Source organism: Dermacentor albipictus, chromosome 6 (genome assembly GCF_038994185.2).
Source record: "Dermacentor albipictus isolate Rhodes 1998 colony chromosome 6, USDA_Dalb.pri_finalv2, whole genome shotgun sequence".
Classification (NCBI taxonomy): domain Eukaryota; kingdom Metazoa; phylum Arthropoda; class Arachnida; order Ixodida; family Ixodidae; genus Dermacentor; species Dermacentor albipictus.
In genome coordinates this window covers 76,592,367-76,614,620 of record NC_091826.1, presented here as the reverse complement: position 1 = coordinate 76,614,620, position 22,254 = coordinate 76,592,367, and the positions used below count along the sequence as shown (strand labels likewise).

The following is a 22,254-nucleotide window of genomic DNA, read 5'->3' as shown; positions in this document are numbered from 1 at the left end:
GGTGAACGAGACAAGTAGTCAGCATCGTTATGTTTTCTCCTAGACCTGCATACAAGTGTTATGTATTGGTTTCAGTTCCGGAACCAAGCTGATTGGCTCTTAGAGGGCACTGTGGCAGTGTTCAGAGTCTAATTTAGCAGCTCCTCGCCAAATAAAGGAGTTCTCCACCTCGGTAGTTGCCTGTGTCCGAATGGTGGATTCAGGCCGCCGTCCCCGCGTGCCCTTAATTCTCCACGCCCGGCGTGTCATTCATGGCGGCCACACCGACATAGCAAATAGTAATGCATTCTCGAAGGCTAAGGCTCCACCTCGCTATTCGCCCAGATGGGTCCTTTAGGCGTGCCAGCCAGCAACGAGAATGGTCATCGCTGACTGCACGTTACGGCCTACCGTAGAAGTCGAGGTATCGTCGCAACTTGCTGATGGTCCATATGACAGGCAAACACTCCTTTTTTGACGCAGAGTAATTTGTTTCAGCTTTCGAGAGAGTGCAGCTAGCACAGGCTATGACTTTCTTTTCCCCATTTCGCCAATGAACTAAAACCGTGCAGATACCAAGATTGCTTGCACCTGTATAGACTTGTGTGTCCGCCATCTCACCGAAATGGGTGAGAAACGACGGGGCTTGCAATCGTTCCTTTAATTCATTGAAGGCAATCTCTTGTACAGTATTAAAGATGAATAGTATGTATTCGTTAGTAAGTCCTCTAAGGGGTTCAGGAATTTTTGAGCACTTTTCTGCAAATCGCCTGTCCCAGACCCAAAAATCCCCTTCTTGTCTTCTTGCCTGTCCACTTCGGAAATGGCGCAACGCCAATAGCTTTGTCGGGATCTGGGCCAACACCTTGCGCGCTGATTACGTGACCCAGAAAACAATGTTCTTGGAATCCAAACTGGCATTTTTCCAGAATACCAGATACCTGCCAAGCGGATAGCTTGAAACACTAAAGGCCGCCTCTGTACATGCTTGTCGTGCGTTGTGGAAAACACCGCCATGTCCCCTAGGAAAACTAAGCAGGACTGTCATTCGAGAGCTGGGAGCGCACTGTCCATCGTGCGCTGGAATGTCACCGGTGCACAACATAGGTCGAATGGAAGTACTTTGAACTCGTGTAGGCCGTCTGTGATAACGCAAGTAGCTTTTTACCGTCTTTCATGAACTTCTATTAGCCAATGCCAGCTCTTGAGATCTAACAAAGAGGAAAATTTGCATGTTGTAGCCAATTCAAGGTGTCATAAATGCTAGACAGGGAATATACATAACGCTTGGTCACGCTGTTTAATTTCTCGTAGTCAATGTTTCTCAATGTTTTGTCCTTTCTTCTCCCAAGTACTACGGGCGACGCCCACGCGCTGTTTGACGGCTGAATGACATTGTCCTTAAGGATCTCTTGCACCTGACCTTTTGTGATCTCTCGTTTAACCGGTGATACTAATTACGGGTGTTGGTATTCTGGTCTAGTCGCTTTGACTGTTACTATACGGTGCTTAACAACCGGTCTGCGCCATACCTTTGACGAGGTGGAGAAACATTCTTTAAAGTCATTTACGAGGTCTTCCATCATTTCTTTTTGGGCGGGCGACAGACTTTGGCTGATTGCAACTTGTTACATGGCGTCATCCGTAGTTTGTGCGGCAGGCGGCCTTGACTCTAAGCTACATACATCTGTGACTTCGGTAACGCTGTGCAGAAAAGCGATGCCTATACACTTTCCGACATGATGAAATTCACTTCCGAAATTTGTCAGCAATATATTAGCACACCCATTGCGCAGCTTAACAATTCCGCGTGCTGCACAAGTGCCTTTCTTCAACAGTAGCGCGACTTTCGCATCCGCTAAGCTTTATGAGTCGGTGAAAGCTTAGTTTCTTACGCGAACCAGCGTGCTGCATCGTGGTGGCACGGGTATGTCATCGTTAGTAACGCGTAAGGCAACGGGCTCTGTCTCCGGCGATTTTTGCATATCTATAGCCGGCTTTGCAGAAGAGAGCACACTAGAGTTCGGCAGGTTGATTATGGCACCGTTCGCCAGAAAAAGTCCATCCGGGTATTACATACTTTGAACATGCCGATAGTGCGAGAAAATCAGTGACTTAAGCAAAACATAATATTCCGATTCTCGCTGTGCATCTGCCCACAGGTGTAATGAGTTGCCAGCCAGCCGTACATATCTGATATCCATTCCACCGCATCAAAACGTTTTTTTAGTTCCTTTGAAAGCGCATATCTTACAACGCAATAATCAGCACCTGTGTCCACTAAGGCATACAGTTCACCGCCGTCTATGGTAATACGCAAGTCTGAACAGATGCTTTCTTTACTTATTGTATTCATCCGGTCCTATTCGTCGTTGCTATCGGTAGACGAGATGGAGGACCTTGGCTTTTTCAGGGGCCTTGCGCGTCAGGGGCCTTGCATCGACAGGTCACTCGCTTTAGTTTTCCTGATCTGGGCTAAGTGAACAACACCTTGATGAAATCGAGGCTAGACAGCGTCATATATTCAAGGATCAAAAGACCCCAGATGTTCTCTCTCGCGCTCGCTCTTTCAAGTGCCTGCGCACAAACGGCTGGCGATCCTAGAAGTGAACACCTCGTCCTGTTTTCGCGGCCGCGCAAGATGGCTGGCACACGATTTCCCTTGGATGGCCTCCATTCTTCCACGCTGCATGGACCGACCCTCTTTCTCCACTGCTGTGCTGTTCCGCAGTGTTGTGCGCGCGCACGCTGGGGCAACTCCGAGTAAACAAGTAGAGCGCTGGCTCCGTGTACCTTTGTACTGCGGCTGCCTCTTCTCTTAAAAGCAAAACGGTGTGCTCTTTCCTCAGCTTGTGTGAGTGTCGCATTACCATGTTCGTGGCCAGCCTCCTACAGTTGAAGCAGACGCTAACGCTATGTTTTGTTCTCTATTGCCGCAAGAGTTGAACGGGCATTCTATTCTCTCTCAAATGGGCAGAGTGAAAGGAACAATTCACTCTCTCCTTGCTGATGGAGCGAACAATGCATTTCACTCTACAAGACATTTCGAGAGAGTGAAGCAATGAGTTGAAGAGTAACTGGGCTCCTTTACTACTCCGATACTCATCCTAATTTTTAGAGTGCACATTAGCTTGCTTTCAGTAATGTATAAAATAGGCACCAAGATAATTTCTAATAGAATCAGGCAAATGCTTGACTTCAGTGAACCAGGAGCTGGCTTCATGATGGATGACCTCCCTGTCGTCAATCAGGTAATTGAGAAATCTGCATAGTACAATCAACTTTTTGTACGGCTTTTGTGCATTATTAAAAAAAGCATTTGATTCAGCACAGGTACCAGCGCTCATGGAGGCAATGCGTAATGAAAGATTACATTTATACGTGAATATCTTGGAACATATGTACAGAGACTCTACAGCTGCCTTACATCTCCACTATAAATGTGGAAAAATACCTATAAAGAAAGGATCAGGCAAGGAGGCCCAATCTCCTGTGTTATTCACTTCATGCTGAGAAGAACTATTGAAGTATTAGACGGGGAAGGCTTAATAATGAGAATCAACGTCGAATATCTTAAAAACTTTCAGTTTGCAAGCGACACTGCAAGAAATGATTGAGGACATCAACGAAGAAAGCGTAAGAGTAGGGTTCAAAATTATAATGCAGGCAACCAAGATAATGTTCAGTAGCTTGGCAAGAGAACGAAAATTCAGAATCGCTAATCAGCCTCAAAAGTCTGTACATAAGCACGTTTATCTAGGTCAATTACTCACAGGGGATCTTGATTATGTGAAAAAATCTGTTATATTATAACCAGTTATTATTACGCCGCCATGGAAAGCAAACTGCGGACTCCGCTAAGCATTTCATTGCAGTTACACTTGATATCGACTGGGCCGTCATACGCCGGCATTTACCGTTCCACGCGGTGGGGTTGCCATGAAGTGGAATACAAAATATGTGCCTCCCTCTGCCACCCCCGCCACTGGAGCTTCTGTGCTAGTATACAGCCACCCAAGCCTGCCCCCCCCCCCCCCTCCTCACAATCACCGTAACCTCTAAAGTGCGTCCCTCCTTCCACGAAAAACATTTCTCGCTGCGCTACTCATCCAAGAAAAACCATGGCGGTGCGATGCTCAACAGTCTCGCTAGAAGCTCCTTCCGTTGTAAATCTTCACATATATATGCCAAACTGACAAGTGATAAATTGAAAACAGTCAAACACTATACTTAGGTCCTCAAACCTTAAAAATTCCTTAAACCTTAAAAATTAATTATTCCAGTGTGCTAGCGTTAAGGTAACATATCTGTAATTATAATTTGTTACCATGGAAGCGACTTTCGACGCTGTGAAACACGCTATGCTTCAGTTACATCTTATATTGACCGCACCGTCGCACTGCGGCCTTCACTACCACCAGACAATAATTGCAGAAGTGTCCTCATAGCTCCGTTGTATAATATACTATATGCAGTACCGCTTAAAAAATTGCATTTTGATACATTAAGGACACAGTGGTGGAGGTCTCCGGAATAAGTTAGTTGGACCATCTGGGGCTCCTTGGTGCATGCCACATACATGGTATACGAATGATTTTGCATTAAAGGGCACTGTAAGGAGCAAGGTGGGGGAGTTGCCGAATCCAACAGGTAACGTCATGCTCAGAAGCGCACGCGGTAGAGACTGAGCCACATTGATGAGTTGAAACACGAAACCTGTGGAGAACGCTTGCATGCAGGACGCACGAGGGCAGCGGTGAAGCCACGCTCGCAAAGATTACGCTATAATGATTTGCGTCCAGTGCACCTGCACGGAGTTCTCACTGCCTCGCTCTCTGAGAGTATTGGAGGAGACTGTACACCCTTCCGATTTGGAAACAGCCATGAACAAGGTTTTATGCTGTTTTGTGCAGACATACCTTCATGCAGATGACTAAAAATTATATATTTATTACGAAGGCTCCCTGTGTTGAGAACGGATCAGAAATGCCACTGTTTAGCTCAAGGTGGATGCCTGTTTCCAGGGCTAAGGACAGCAGCTACCTTCTGACAGAGCCGCGAGACATCGTCACTGGCGGGGTAATTTACTATTCCGAAATTCGTACAGCATTTGAGTGGGGCTTACGTGCGTGTTGCGCCTAGCCGGGTTAGAGCACACAGGACACTTCTTTTTATTCGATATCTTCATTCTTGCCCTTTGCAAAAGAACTCTAGAATTCAAACTTCCCATTGAAGGATGCTAGAAATGCCCACGATGTAAGAAAGCGACGTCATTACATATGACAGAGTCACATGAATGTGACGATAATGCAAAATAACACAGTTGCGTGGCTCAGTCTGTGGCATGTCGCAGTGGTCGTGCACATACCGCAACATCCCGAGTAAAATCCCCCACCACCGCAACATCCCGAGTAAAATCCCCCACCAGAGTTTGCGCATCTGTATCTCAATGCTTTCGTAAAGGATTACGTTCCCGCGATATGATCCCTTAGAGCAATGTTACCACGTAGGTAGCAAACGGGTGCCGCAGCTAGGTTATCGCAACACAGCAGCTTTTCTCTGATTTGGTAGGTAGGTGCGACATTGGCTACAGTTTTGATAAGTCATATGCTACAAATGCTGTTGCGACGCTCATATAAAGATGAAATTATTTTTTGCACTTTTTGGTGCGTTCCGGAAGGTATGTAGCTAACCAAGAAAGAGGTTGTCATGAACGACATCTAGTTGCAATCGCCGTTACCATTCCTTAAGTAGCCGCAACATTTCTTTCCCTCACCATATGCGTGTTGTATTGCCACTATAGGGGCTCAGGTGCATATCAAACATCCACGCCGAAATTTATACACCACATTCTTACCATTTTTCTAGTTTATGCGGTGAAACAAAACTATAAGCAAAATCTGCGGGGTCACTGATTTACTTGCTCACGTCGTGGTGTTAATGGCGTGCAGCAGTTCAAGCTTGCTGCTCTGTATCTCGCCTTAAAACGGTGGTAGCGTGGGGGAGAGAGACGGGTGTGGGGTATTCTAAAATGTGGTACAGTAGGTACTTTTCGATTGTTGGAACGGTTTCAGTTCGTGCTAAATACCTTGAGGTTCTCCACAATAGCCTCATCTGGCTGGACGTCATCATGGATGGAGATCAGCATGTCTTTGTAGCCACCGTCGGACTTGTCGATCACCAGTGCGGCCACGTTCACGAGTAGGCTCACGAACGCGAACACTCCAACACTGTGCTTAGCCATGTTCAGGGATTTCTGTGGAGCGAAAGCAATTACGAGACTAGATAATCATATATTTTTGACTTGCAAACATGACAAGTAGCTTAGAATGGTTATTTGTAAATTGTACGTGGGGCCTTTTACGTGAATATTTATTCCTTCCCCCCCACATAGACAGCAGTTCAGCCCAAACATAAAAAGAATTGTCACCAAAGTTATACAAACCAATTAGAATAGCTATGTCTTCTCACAGGAAAGTATTGGGACATATAGTAAGAGAAGGAAGCCAGAAAAACTATCCCATAGCTTATATAGCTAAAAAATTTCTGCGATGATTTCAAAGCTATAAATAATACCAGATTTTCTAAGCGCCTGTTTAGCTATGGTGTATATACAGGGTGTTCTTTTAACCGCACCAAATCTTTAAAGTTAGAAAAAATATAAATTACGGTAACGTTATGTTTACCATATGAGTCTACGGATAGGCTGCCTCTAGATAGAGAAGAATTTACGCAATAACGTGCGTGATGAGCGAAGTTACGGTAATTAACTTTGTAATTTTCAGCAATGAGTGGCTACAGGAAATGAGTGCTTTGGGGCCCGTCTTCGACATTACCTATCACTACGACAAAATTTTGAATAAGGGATTTCATGTGGGACCTACGCGAGCCATAAGTTCCCTAGGCTCTTTAAAGCGGCTGGAAAAAGAGCGTCTATGTCGTCGAAGTCGCTCCCCCCCTCCCCGCCTTTCTTCACGTCTCCGAGGTTACCATCGGTCTGGCCCGCGATTAGCGTGGGTTAGGGTCAAGCCGCCCGTCCGTTCAGCCCTACCACACGTCCATACCACATACACGACATACCACACGACATACCACACACCCAAAAGGCGAGTGGTATGTCGAAAAATTTGGTGCATGCTCAGTTCGCACGAGCGGATTGAGCATGCACCAAATTTTGTTGACCTGTTGACAGCAGGCAACCGTTAGGCGGAGCAAAGGTGTTGAAGGTCGGCAACTACCTTGGATAGCAGATATCGCCTCCGTTACGTAGATGAGGCGCTGGAAGCAGACGACACTGGCACATTTTCGCAGATGTGATTTCAGGTTTTCGTGTTACAGTGACATTCCAGTTACAGTGACAGTTACAGTCACATTCTGTACTGCAGCCGCATGTGCTGCATTTGCACCGTCATCCTTCTTCGAAACACTGCACAGACATCTTATCTGAGCCACCTCTTAAAGATGTATTGCAGTCGCATCATGTCGGCAACATGCGGCATATTCCCGGACGATTACTCTGAGCGCGCGCTGCCTGGGCTGGTTGAGCAAAACCTCTCGAATTATCCAACGTGCTCGCAAGCTCACGTAAACTACGACCAGGACAAGCGCAAGTTTGAAGAGGCAATCCGGAGTGAAGAACTCGCTCTCCAACTCTGGGCCGTGCAGCAGGTCCACGACGCCGCCAGGAAACTCAACCTCCCGGTTCCGTCGTGGGAGACGCCCACTCCATGAGAGCCCAAAGCTCTCGTGGCCTGCAGGACCTGAATAAAGTTGATATCCTTCCTTCCTTGTCGCGGGAAGCGATTGGTCCCATATCCCCGTGTTCGGCGCGATGGAGCAGTTTTTGTAGTGCTAGTAACAGCTTCCAAGAATAGGGAACACACGCACATCTGTCGCGGAATACAGCTTCGTAGGTTGCCAAGACACACCTATTTACCACACTGCACGCGTGTGAGGCTCCGAGTACAGCTTGCTGACATGCTTGCATTTGCTTGCTCATGCTTTCTTTTTTTTCACTCTGCCAATTTTGAGAAAGTGCTTAAAGAGTTTGAATGCATGAAATGCCCTTTGCTTTTTTACATACATGAAGTCACCATAGATGAAGTCAGGCATCAAGTATGCATATTAAAAATAATACTTGCTGCTTGCAAACTTCAAAACAAAATATAACCTTAAATGATGTTCTCTGTCGTGGATGACGTTCTCAGCATGTGCAAAAAGGCTGAGCATAAGTAGTTAACTTGGTACAGCAAGAATCGCAGATTAAGCAGCGAGTGTACAGTTCATTATCACTAGCATAAACGCAATATGTAGGTATGTATAACGGTGACCTTATGCAGATATGTACTCATGAGATGTTTTCAAGGACAATATTTCTTTGAAAGTAACTAATTTATATTGCTGATAAGAGAGGTGATTTTGAGTGAAATCAAACAATCGTATTCCTTCTTGCCAGGCAGGGTGGTCAAGCTGTTGCCACTTTACTACTTATACATACATAAATTACCATTTCAGCAACGTACAAAACATTACCAAAGTGCATAAAATAAGCAGTATCATGACAGGCATGCTCCCTCTTTCACCCATGGCAGCAAACAAGGATGATCGACTTGAGACTGATACTGTCAGTATCATACATGCATGTTCTATTTTTATTGCCTATACATATAAAAAGTGAGCTCACACAGGATGCACATGATATATGAACTATTGTAAGCTCTACTCAGGTTATTTGAGTTAGTTGGGCATGGGGTGCATGTTGTTTATGCCTTTATGCAGAAACAACCTAGCTAGCTGATGCAGTCATATTTTAGGAAAACGAAAAAGAATGCAAAGCATGACATAAACAGCTAGCCAACACCTGTAATAATTTGAAAGCAAACAGAGATTATCAAGTGACTTAGCTTAGCAGTGAGTTCAGCCACCTCCTGTGGTCTGAAAAGGTTGATGTAGTTTGTAGTATTGTGTTTGTATTTCTTAATTAGTAGCTGCTTTACGATGCACATGACAATGAAACGAAGGCTCATATGGCGGAAGACGGGGCCACACTAAAAGTGAGGAAACATTCATTGCCATTTTTTCTTTGCATAACAAACCAGCAAATAGTTACTTAGATTCAGTTTTGTGAATCAAGCATAAGGTGTCCTGCGTAAAACTGGAAGATTGTTGTGCTCCATTATCTATCCACTATTCAGGTAACCAAATGAATGATACCCCATTAGCACTGTGAGAGCACAGAAATTTGCAGTCAGGAGGCCGCAATGGTTCAGCCTCTGTGCCAAATGTAAAAATGTTCGAGAAGAAAGCACGCATACTGGTGAATTGGGTAGGCATGTGTGTTTTGAGTATACAAGGGTTGGAAGGAATGAAGCCGCTGATTTCGTGTGTTTTAGGCCGTTTTTTGCGTGTGCATTACAAACGCGAAGGCCATCATATACACCTGTATTCTAAGCATGACACACGTTCGACACGCGCCAAAAGGAAACATTGCGATCAGCCACCTTAGCGTATGGTGATCGTGGGTGCTCTATGTGAGCGTTCATCGATAGGAAGATTTTATGTTTGTACAATGCTGGTTTGTGCTTGAGAAGTGATGATACGATGTCGATGAGCTTCATTGTGGTGTCATCGCAGTCATTCGTAATGTGCTGCTTCTCTCTTGCCTCGTGTGAACTATTTTGCGAGCCGCGACGCACATTGGTGACCCCGAACACGTACAGAACGTTCGATCACTAGGGTTCTTAATTTTACGAAGTGTGTGTGCACTGTGATGTGTACATGATAGTTTCACACTGATTCTAGGCGTATAAGGTTTCGTTTTATGCGATATGCATATGCTCTGAAGTTAAACGTGCATAAGCGTTGCGGGCTATTTTTGGTTCCGCCCTTTTCTGCCTCGTTCACGCATCTTGTGTGTTTTTCAGAAATTATTTCTGTGCAATGGATGTGTTTATAATCGATGAGGGCAATACAGGAAACAGCTTAAAAGTTGCATGCGTACATGCGCACAGTCGTGAAATGTGGACGCGCTTATGCACAGTTCTCATGAACGCAAATTTCGGGCACTCTTCATTTCTGTCATGTGGACATTGGTGTTAACAGCAGAAATCCAGAGGAATATTTCTAGATTAAGCAGAGTATACAGTTTTTTACTGAGGGACGTGAGCACCTTGCATGTGCAAGAAATTAAGGTGCTGCTTTTTAGTGCCCGAGTACACAGTTTGTGCCAACACAAGTGGCACGGCATGATAAACATATAATGTGTGAAAACTAGAAACATTTTTTGTGTTTCTTCAGAAATTTTCATTTTTGATAAAACGCCATACGCACGTAACAAAGTATGAAGACAACAAAACAACTGGTATGGTCCATATATGATTCGAGGATTGTAGCAGCAGAACTTAAGAAACACGGACACAGAAGGAACGACTAGACGAGGAGGCAGCTGCACTGTCAGCTGATTTCTTTATTGAAATTCCCACTCTTATTTATTTCGTTGCCATATCTCTTCTCGGATCTATCTGAGGCTGTCTCAAAAAGGTGACTTCATTTCTTGTGAAGGCAACTGATGGTGTGCTTACACATTGCCTACTGTTTTACTCATCTCAAATGCCTCAAGAATCTCCCGAGTTAGCCTATCATTGTTTCTTTTCAGGACTTGCACTTCATGAAATTTAGTGACTCATTCGCTCAGTTTAACCGAGCGAACGAGTACAGCTAAAGATGAGAGCGAACGCAGCATGCATTCCGAGAGGAAAATATGAAAAAAAACACAAGTGAGAAGAGGCGCGTGGAGGAATGCGGAGAGGAAGGTGGAGCAGAACCATGAGGCAGAAAGCACTGGAGTGTATGGCGAACGCGTAAGAATAAAAGCGAAGTGTGGTGACGGTAGCTACGAGAGGGTGCCAGAGTAGCACAAAATGTCTGGGAGGAGAAATGTCTGGTGGCTTCTGTGAATAACGCCCATGCGTCACCCATGCTCTGGCTCACGCGATCTCCAGATTAGCAAGGCAGTGGCGCCCCACTTCGCTCCGTTTGCAACCTGTCCCACGTGACTGATTGTCCATGCCAGCGAAATGACAATACGGGAAGAGCTGCGCTCCAATTTCGTATTAGGTAGTATGGTAATCGTCAATGATTTTTTTCTGTAAATTGCGTGTTCGCTGAAGTAATAAACATTGCAGAAGCATCACTGCAAGCTTATGCTCTTATGCATCTCAATGTAGGTATTGTATCAAAGCAGACTCCTTGCTTTGTACACATTTGTTTCCAGAGGTGTCTCTGCACATTTTACACTTTATTAAGAGGGGAGACTAGGGAACAACTTTGAGGTTATATCACTCTTGAACGTATTGCAATTATTCATTTTGTTCTACGTAATGCTGCAAACAATTACCTAGAACTCCTGAACGTATTGCAAATATTCATTTTGTTCTAGGTAATGTTGCAAAGCATTACCTAGAAGCTTCTAGGTAAATTTGCTGTAATGTAAACTATGCAAATGCTCCTTATGCAAATTTTCGCGCATATGACGCCACAGCAAAGCACCTTCTCTGCCAATACCCAACTGTCCTATACCTGTACATGTGTACTTGTGTCATACCGTTTCCCTTTCTGTCACGTGGGCAATATCGTGATCACATCATCCTCGCCCACTATGTGTATAAAATCGCTGGCCTCCAATCTGTGGAGTGCTTTTTGTCCTTATATTCCTTGGTTGTCATTCTGCCATGTTAAGTTGCTGCCATGCAAAAAGCATGTTTCAAGTTCACTCTGCCTCTTCGTTCACGGAAGCCCTGAAACACGACACCATTATTTCACGCTAACAAAAGGCGTTCTGTGAACTGTACTCCATCTCAGTACTCCCTTGCAGCACTGGCGAAGCTGCTGAGCTGAATGCCCCGCAAGATGTGTTCATTCGCGCCGCACGGTCTGCTCCGTGTCTGCTTTCCATCCTGTCAGTACAAGCTCCATGGTTGGAGGATTGAAGCAAAAAATGTTTTGACGACATAACCATAAGCCTTGTTTACGTGCACGCGATAGCGGAACTTGGCTTCACTTGTACGCTTTCCCTCCATTTACATTGCAGCCTCCTTAGCAAGCAGCAAGGATGAACGTCCTCATATATGCTCACTTTCAGCACAGCGCCTGCTCGACATCTACTTGCTGGGATGGAAGCAGTTTACGAAACAATCTAAACGTGTATTTTACGAACTGTCGCATTTATCATGGGTTCCAAATGGGTGTTGCAAAATAAAGCCTGTGTGCAAATACAAGGAAATATACTAGGATGCTGATCAAAATTTTCGTAGGAGTATTGAGTAAAGCCACAATGACATACAGGAATGACATGACACTGGTCATGACTTAAAGCAATGGTTCGTTACAGATGCGGTACACATATATGGGCACATAAACAACATGCTGAATGCAAGTGCGCCACTTGCAAGCTTGACATGAAATGATAGTCACTTTTCAGATAGAAGTGGCATGATGACATACTGGTAATCAATGCCTGTTATTTCTTTATTCGCACAATGATCGCTTGTTTAATACTTGTGCCCAGATACAATAACGCATCTCCGAATCACAGATGTCACATCCCATCTGCCCTATGCAACTTTGACACATGAAATGGGAAGCTCATTGACATAATCAGTTACGGATTATGCCAAAGTGTTATGCCGTTTCTTGCAATTTTGTCTTTCATGAGTATTTGGCGTAATGTGGAAAATAGTACCCTGATGTCCTATGTGTTATATATGATATAAGACGATTCTATGAAGAGGTCCTTCATTAGGTCAATTTTTGTACAACTGTCATGTGCGTTTAATTGCGCATTTTGGAAGCTCTTTATACAACAGCCATAAAATCTTGGAAAGCTTTGCGATGAGGCTCTAAAGCTGTTGATATGGTATTAAAGTAGTTTTCTTAATATAACAATTAGTAGCCTTGCATTTACAACTTATCCTTTGTCCCCAATAGTTCGCTCTCTCTTGCTTTAGTTGGTTAAGATGTAGTACCTAAATTTATGGAAATAAATAGTGACACTACAAGTACTTACGACGTCGTGTCACTAGTCAATATTTGACACTTACTGTTTTTGTTCAGTTTGTGTTTGAAAAAAAATAAACTTTGCCCACTTCTACTTCTCATAAAATGCACAAAGATGCGCCCATTATTGTGCTTTCGGAAATCTTACTTTCTGCATATAATAGTGGCAAAAGCAGCTTTTCAGAGAGAACTTAATTTTGTTGCTCTGTGTATTCTGTTTTTCTGCCATAAGTTTAGTGAATTGATAATTATATCGCACACAAATACCCAGCCTCTCCATGGAACAGACGTTTATTTGATACACACGAATTCGCACACTATTCATCTAGATTCCAAACTTATGCTGGTTGTGGCCAACCTCTAGTATCTATTGAAGCATGTCTATGATGTGTGTCTGAAGGTGTCTGCAGTGCTACTGTGAAGCTAGTTATAGTTCTCACAGCAATGCATCAAGCAAGGTTGTTGCGTAATTATTATAAAAGAAGACAGCATCAGCTAGGCTGTAAGGGCGACGAAAATGATTTGTGCCATTCACCAAACATACAAACAGAATATTACTACATGCTATGTGCTAGTTAGTACTTCGAGTGATTAAGAGGCTTCTGTATGTGATGTTGGGTTAACCTGGTTTATTTGTCGTGGTAAAACACACACTGCGAAGTTAGATGTCCAAGTATTTGAGTAATTGGGGAGGTGGCAGTGAGACCCCAGGGGAAGCAATATTTCAGTTGTACAAATGGTATGTCTTGACTACACATCTTCATTATTGCTTGTCTATAAATATGTCGGTGGGTTAGAACTTATGAAATGCCACAACACCAAGGCTCAACATCCATCCTTACTTCTCAGAGGCTTAAAGAATGATGAACAGTTATACGTTAAAGCATAATTTGTTAACAAATATACACCATATTCATTTTAGTGGAACAGAAAGAGGTGAGTGAGCACAGCCATGCTTTTGGAACAGGCATGAAGGTATATCGGAGAGCCAGGGGGCTAATATGTGTTAATATAATGAACAAGTAGCTGTGACTTGCAAGATTATTTTACTCCAAAGGGAATGCAACAGTAAAGTTCGTGGAACTGTAAGCAATACAGGAACGAGTGAAAGATTACTTGTAATTTACGGATTTGTATGGCAGATAAGAATGTCCACCCAATTTTCCACTACGCATTTTTTCTATCTTAGGTTCAGCACAGAGTGTGATGAGTCACTATGGCTTCTTATTTTGCATATTTCTGCGTTCCTTTCACAAGGCTAATGGAGTTATCTTCATTTGTTTGACTACTTCTGAAGTGACTGCATAATTGATCATGTCCGCATTGCCGATTTACAAAGAACTAATTGTGAATTCGTCACAAAGCTCCACCCATGAAACTCTCTATTGGTTCTGAAAGTACAAAATGGCAACAAACATTCCCTTACTTTCTTGTGCTGCTCCGCACATTTTGCTAATGAACTAGTGTCTACAATGCAAAAAAATCGGTTCTTTTATTAGAGGTAGGTGCAAGTTGCCCAAACGCAATTAACATGCATTCATTGCCTACAAGCTACTGCATGCTAAAATTGGTGTTACAGCAGGCACGGCAAATGTTCTCCTCTACTTGTGTCTTGTGCACCATATGAGGCAACGTTTCATTTCATTGTCGTGTGCCTGTTTAAGCAGTTATTAATTAAGAAATGCGAATATAAAATGACCTACTACGTCAACCATAACGCATGCAAGATTGCAGCACTCATTTCAAAGCTTATTAGGGAGTTTTAGATCAGGGGGATGCAGTCATTGGGGTCCCAAGTACTAGGGGGCCTCAACGCTTGCAGCCCCTTAATCTAAATCTCTATAGTTTCTTTATAATCTTGGTTTGCTTTGAGATGAAATACAGCTACTGCGCCCCTGTTTGTTAGCCTACATACTTCTCTTTCTCTTTAATGTGGCTGTGTATTAGCTAGCTAGGTTGTCCCTTCATGACATTTGCACCATGACCCAACTCAATCAAGTAACATCACTTTGCTATTGCTCACTGACTTCATGCATCCTGTGCAAGCTACTTTTTTATCGAAGGAAAAGAATAAAAAGAAAATACATGCATAAATTATGTTAGCAGCAGCAAACGGTCTCAAGGCAATCATCCTTGATTTCACAAGTGCTGAGAGAGGAGGCATGCCTGTATTTACTTTGAGCACAGGCTGTACATTGTTTAAATGCTGATAGAGGTATGAATAAATTGTTTAAGGTTAGCAGATTTGCCAACCACTCCTTTAATCATAGGAACTGCTGAATTGTGTGCCCCCGTAAACCTTTGTCATCTCTTAAGGCATGAATAACACTACTTCTATCTGCAGGGACATTTTATCACCAAAAAGAAGTGGGAACATTACGTGATTTCACACCTATATGGGGTGTTTCTTCAGCAACATGAATTATTATTTGTTTTCATGCATATATTCTTCACTTGAAAACATATTTGACAAGCATCTCTGCCTGAAGAAGTAACTATGATATGTACATATCACTGTTATGTCTGTCATAATTGTGATGAATTGCTTAAGGCGTACTGGTGGTCTAGTTGGTTAGCCATGCTGTAATATCACAGCGCACTATGAAACAATAACGTAACATAGAATGAACAAATACTAGCTTTGTGCGTGTGTGTCGCACAGTGCTCCTGTACGTTAATTCGGTGTCACATCATTGTTCCGAAGTTCGATGCCCTATTACATCATGTAGTCAATTGTAGGCTCACTATTAACTTGACAGCTACTAAAGAAACCTCACCAGGAAAGTGCAACTAAATCAGCAAGCCATTGTTGAAGATTCAGACACGTGCTCGGTGCTGAAGTGACTGTTCAATCAAGACAGCTGTTTGTCGCGATAATAGAACGATCTGTATAGGAGTATGTTAATAGATAATGCAGCTGGCCTTCAGAGTGCTACGCTATTGCTGCGACAGATCTCTTGTTCATTGGCTTAGATACACCTGTGTGGTCATATACGCGTGCTCTTGCAAGCTGTTACGCACAGGGTCTGGCCCCGTCCCAGAAAAGAATGAGCATTGGCTGAAGACAGAAAACAGACTGAGTTTATTTTCTTCAAAAGACACAGACGAGAGCTGCATGTGTTCGAGGGGGCAAACTCTCGGTCTCTGTCCAGCGGCCGAGACCCTGGTGGTGATAGAGAATTGTCGGAACTGGACTCGGGGTGGGGTCGTTTCGTGTTTCGTTCGCACTGGTGCTTTGTCCAGCCGAGGAGCGGTGGTGCGTCGGTTGTACACAACACTTTCGTCGCTTCGCAGATGGAGTCGCCGTAGCGATCTGGATGACGGGTTTAAGCTGTGGGCATGGCTCTGCAGTCGTGTTTGGTTCGGTCTCAGAGGCAGTGCCAATGTCTGGTTTGGTCACTGGTGATTGCGAAGGCTCCAGCGTTTCTGAGAGAGTGGCCTCCAACGACGTGGAGTTATTTGCTTTTATCCCAAGCATAAATGGGAGCGGGACACTACTCGCAATTAGCGCACAGTCCTTATCCTGTGTCGCCGAATATTCCATGGCGTGTCTCAAAGTGCCTTGCTTGATATGGTCACGTTGTCATTGCAAAAACCCGGTAGGGCCTTTATTGAGCAACGACCTGTGGCCTAGCTGTTCCAAAACAGTTCCCTGCTTCCAAATCGGTTTCCCTACAAAGTTTAGAAAGAAAACTGCTTGTCCAGCAGCGAGTACTCTCGACTTTGTGTCCGTTTTGAGTACAGTTGGTATGGGTTTTGTTCGCTGTTGCTCGGGGTTGAATGCGTGTGAGAGCTGTATCCAGCTCACGCCCGAGCATAAGTGCAGCTGGCCTTTTGCCAGTTGATTTGCAGATGATAGCGTGTTGCTTTAGCAAGAACGGGGCCAGTCAACACGCGAATGTTCCATCCTTGTTATCGGCGAACGCTTCTTTTCAAAAACCACCATTTCTGCTTGACCATTTGTTGTAGTATCATACGGTGCGTTTGTTAAATGGGTCACCCCATTCTTCTTTAGGAAGCTCTCAACTTTACTACGCCAACAACGACACGAAAATTTCCTTGGCCGGTAGAGGTATACAGCTTCGCTGTAAAAGTGCTTTTCTATGTTGTGAGGCGTATTGGCGCTGGTACGATGCTTGAGTTCACTGCGAGCTTTCACATACCAGCTTGAGCGCCCTCTCACCTCGTACTTTCCCCCAACTCTTTTGCAATACTGCCCCCCCCCCCCCCCCTGTATGGACACGCGGACACCTTTGCCCGAAAATCTGTTGACGTAGGTATGCAGGTCAGCGCCGCACAGTCATACTTGATGAATTAAGTGCCCTCTCCCTGTATATATAAATATAGAGGGAGAAAGAGAATAAATATTTGAAAGCATTGAATTGCGAAGCCAGCCGCAACAGGAGAGCTCACGTAACTGTGACTACAGTGGCACTTTCCTGAGCCCCGACGTGACGATTCGCGCCGAAGAATAGCCACGTTGGCTCTGTTTTACGGCGGGGGATGGGCAGATGAAGAAAGTCCTGGCAGCGCCGACGCCGCGCTGGCGCCTGTTGGCGGCTAGAGAAGACCATAGGTTCATTTCGTAGCTAGTTCATACTGTGAATGCTAGACCATGCTTCGAAGCACCCTTCTCGACTTTGTGTTTCCGTGGGCATCGTCCTCTCCAGCCTTCTATTGCAAATAAAAGGCACTTCCATAACGCACTGCCACACTGGCTCCTGCGCCCCGCGGCTCACCCACGCAGAGTCGCCAAAATGACCCGTTCGAAACAGTTTTTTTAAATTACCCGAGAAAAAAAAGCAAACAAGCTGCATGCTTCAAGCTTTGCTCCGAACTATACATGCTGTTGTCGGAGTTTCAACTGATTTGATTCGGCACCTAAAAAGAAAGCGTGAACGTGAATGCGCGCAGCAAGAGGAAGGGCTGGCAAGCCAGTCGAAGATAGAATTGGCCTTCACCACTGGGTGCTGCTTTATGCCTATTCATTAAAAGGCTGCTCACGACGACAACATGACTCAACATAATCAACATGATTTGCACTGGGAAGGAGCACTATCGTGTTGTCGAGAGGGAGGGATTCAAACAATTCGTAGCGGTAAGTTTGACTGTGTTATAAGCCGCCTTTCGTCAAAGTAGCTGCTTTCTATTCTTTCAGGTTCATGTCCCCGCTCCGCCCTAGAAGTTGCCATCGTGGGATGATTTCAGAGAGAAGTTCCTGCCGGGAAAAGTATCAACGCTGCAAACCAAAATATCGCCGTCTTTGGCGGGATTACAGTACGTCTGCATCGAACTATAAAAGTGTGGACGTCGCGGTCTACGGAGGCCTTCCTGGCTGTCTAAGCAATATTCGTGGACAGCGACTTCACGACTCACTCGTACCTCCTCAGTTTGACTCGCCTGACGAGGGGCCACACAGCCGGTCGAATCCGCACCGAGTTTGGCGCAGCGTTGCTGCAGTGGAACATAGCTGACAACGTGAAATACGTATTTTAGTACAATTTCGGCTCCATTAACTGTTTTTATTTCATTTTCCAGGTCCTTCGCGTGGTGACAGGGAAGGTTTTATCAATGATAAAGGCATTTTCATTTACCGGGTGGGAGACTGAAGTTGACGATGACGATTACAGTTTCGACGACTGCCCGGAACGTTTAACTACGGAGCTGTTAAAGAGGTACATTGGTTGGAGCCATTTCGATTTGGTTGCACTGCCCATAGCCTGCAGCTTGCCGTAAACGATTCCATTCACCAGGTATGTGCTACAAAATAACATATGGGTTTCGTCTTATGTGCATTGTTACGTGGTTCATTTATTACTGTTTTCACGAACAATTCTTTGGGCCATGGTTTGGTCAGTAAGTTGCCATAAATGCGTGGACAAAATTTATCAATATAACAATTGCAGTTTGAAAAGTAATAGCAGAAAAGTGTGCTTATTAAAGTTTTGGTGTTTTAAAGCTTTGTTATGCAACTTCCCCCAGCTTAGGTTTAGCCGAATTCTCGAGTGTGCCTCACTTTTTCATCTTGGGCATTCGTAGCCCATTCGCTGTCATGGCCGAGGCCACGAACTTTGCTTCCCATCAAATAGTGGCTGCGGATCCGTTTCCTGCCGCAGGCTAGGCACCAAGCTTACGCAAATTCGTGGTATGCTCTCGCCACGTCAATCAACCGCTCTGAAATTCCTCTAAATACGAACAAAAAAAACTGGCACATCTTGTAAAGAACGCCCACGGTGTGCCGAGGGTAAATATTAAGATATTTGGATTTTGTTGATTCCTTGTTCGAGTTATTTGTGTCATTGTATTTTGTTCTCTTTCTAATATTTCTTGTTTCGGGATCTCCCTCTTATTTTTTTGGATTAGACGCCCTCCCACCAGAGGAAATAAAATCCTGTGTATATTAATCCTTCTAGTACCAGTCAATCTGACGGTAAACACAGTTGCCTGGCATATAAGACCAGTCAGCGAAGTCGCAGTATGCTGGTAGTATGTTTATTTGAACTAGGCAGCTCATTACCAACCCTAATGCCATAGCCACGGCACTACATGCACGACATTTATTGCTAAAGAACAGGTAGGTGGTGCCTATACATTAATGTGTGCTCAACGACTGCGTCTGTCCCCATTTTATTTCGCCTAATGCAGTCTTAAAGAGTACAACACCGTACGATTATACATGTGGTCCTTCTCTTTCTGAAACTCTATTGCATTGCGTGTTTGCTGTTAGCGCTGCCTGTACATTCTGTGGCAATTTTCACTAATTGTCGTACTCGCTTTATTTTAGGACCCGAATGGCGAGGACGTCGTACAAGTTTGCGGCGCCATCGTTGCATCTATAGGCAAGAGCACCGGCGACGCGGAAGAATTGTTTAATGTGGCCAGTCTGCATTTGGAATCTCACAACGCGAGGAGGTGGAACTCGTAGCTGCGAATGATGAGAAAGCTCGTTCTCACTTTTTTGAGTCATCCAGACCTGACAGAAACTCGGCACGCGTGCAAGAAGGCTAAACTGTGTAAATATAAACTGAAGTTGGCGATATACTTGATTGACCTTCTCTCCTCTGTAGAGGAAACCACGGAGTTGCTGCAGAAAAGGCACGAGACAGCTGGGCTTTTGCTTCCCACGTCGCGAAATATCGAAGCTTCCCATGCGGAAATCTTCAGCAAAGGCACACCTCTTAACAATGAGGCGGCTAAAGGCCTGCAGCGCAGCCTGTAGAAGCGGTTCGCAAGCACGTGGACTGACTCTGCTTTGTTTTTTTTTTATTGGCGGCCTCCTAGAGGCACGGTTTATGTCTTCTTGGTGTTCAGCTTCAACACCCGAGCTGATGCGCTATGGTGTGCTGGAGAGGGGGCCTCTTTTATTAGGACAGTAAAGCACCAGCACTTTCGCGAACGCAGGCTCTGAAGCAGGGAGAAGCAGTCTGGCGTTTAAAAACATCAGACAAAATGAAAATGCTCACCAAGACAATATGACTGCCTCCATTGCAGGGTAAATTTCTGTTTACCTTACAGAGGGAACTTGCGCAGACACGGTTAAGCCCCTAACCTATTGGAAAGCGAACGCTAGCCGCTTTCGCTTGCTTTCCCGCCTCGCAAGTTTAGTTTCCACTGTGAATACGACGTCAGCTGACGTGGAACGCGTGTTGTCTAAGACATCCCTGATAATGACAGCGGAGCGAAATCGGCTGTCAAGCAGCTCTTTTGAGCAGTTCATGTTTGTGAAGCGCAACAAATAGGTAGAAGGCAATTGTTTGATGTCGCTTCTTTCGTTTTTAGAAATAACGTGTAAGCAGCCGTAATTTATACTTCGGGTTTCCAAAAGTAAATAGCGAAGCGCCCATTTAGATCATGTAATTTTGTTGCAAAACTTCGATGAATGAAAACAAAATAAAGTGTCTTTTTGAACCTTGCACTACTCGCGACCTTACTTGCAGCATCTAAAAATAACGGGGACAGCTAAGTAAAAATACGTTATGTCGCCATTTTAGCATTCACACATATAAGCTCAAACAGTATTAAAATATCACGAGCCGTTAAATTATGCTGACCATGCAAATAATTCAAGTAGCGGTAAAAGTGCCCCGGTGGGAATTAGTATGGTGGTTGTACTGCACGATATATTTCACCAAGCTACTATCCTTCAAACCTTGGTAACGTGCTTTGCGTAGTTTTGCGGTTGTTAATGCGTCTGATGACATAAGTTTATCGTGCGTTCATCGGTGACTGGATAAGACTAGGCCTTTCATACGTTGTGCAATTAAAGGAATGGAATTGAACTGCCCGGCCATATGCGAAGTGGGAATGGGCTAAGTATTTCATTCCGAGCAATTGAAAGGAATCAAATTGTGGGAAGTTCTAATTTTCCGGAACGGAATCGGAATGGAATGGGGGCGCCCATTCCGCAGCACTGTACCGACTATGCTAAAATGGACTAGTTGTAGAGGTCGTAAAGGCAGGTCATGTTTGGCGTGTGAGGTTCTAGAAAGTACCAGAAGAACAATATTCTGGCGGCATAGCATTTGCATTTTTCATAGAAATATTATTTTCATGAGCCGGCAGCCTAGTCGGCGTCGTGCCACTCAAAACCTCTGCGTAATACACATTCGCCGCCATGTCCTAAAACGGAATCCATGCCATCCAGAGTCGGGCTCCTGGTAAAAGTGAATAATATTTAGCAAACCTGTCACTGGCCCTGAGTGAAAGCCTAGCTTCAATTACCGAAAGATTGAAGAGTGGAGCGCATGCTAGTAATCAAAAATATAAATCACCTGAGAATCAAGTGCAGTGCCGAGAAGGAACAAGAAGCGCATAGTTCCCTTGTTCCGTCCTCTTCCTTCTTCTTGCTCCGATACCGCTATTGGAACTTACCCACTACCGGCGATCCGCCGACAGGTGAACTGTAAAAGAGGCCAAGCAGTGCGGGAAGGCTAAAAATTACGTTCGTAACAGTGTCATGAAACCACGACTCACTGCATTAAAATTAAAACTGCGGAATTCAGAAAGAGAAAGCTCAGGGTCAGAATAAAAAAATACCCGATATCAAGTGAGACTTACCAGGCAGCGTATTCACACACACACACACACACACACACACACACACACACACACACACACACATATATATATATATATATATATATATATATATATATATATATATATATATATATATATATATATATATATACATATATATATATATATATATATATAGCCAGA

The 22,254-nt window shown here is 44.3% G+C and overlaps 1 protein-coding gene across 2 annotated transcripts in view; it reads right to left on the bottom strand.

The window, feature by feature from the left end:
• The window catches only part of LOC135897119 (calcium-activated chloride channel regulator 1-like), a 182,516-nt gene extending 160,582 nt beyond the window's left edge, over nt 1-21,934 (bottom strand). For both annotated transcript variants that reach the window (XM_065425684.1, XM_065425685.1), the window contains exons 1-2: nt 21,804-21,934; nt 6,068-6,235 (exon numbers count right to left, since the gene is read on the bottom strand). In XM_065425684.1, coding sequence (XP_065281756.1) covers nt 6,068-6,235; nt 21,804-21,845 — 210 coding nt within the window. In that variant the 5' untranslated portion in view covers nt 21,846-21,934. The remainder of the gene's footprint in view (nt 1-6,067; nt 6,236-21,803) is intronic.
• Nucleotides 21,935-22,254: the final 320 nt, after the last annotated feature.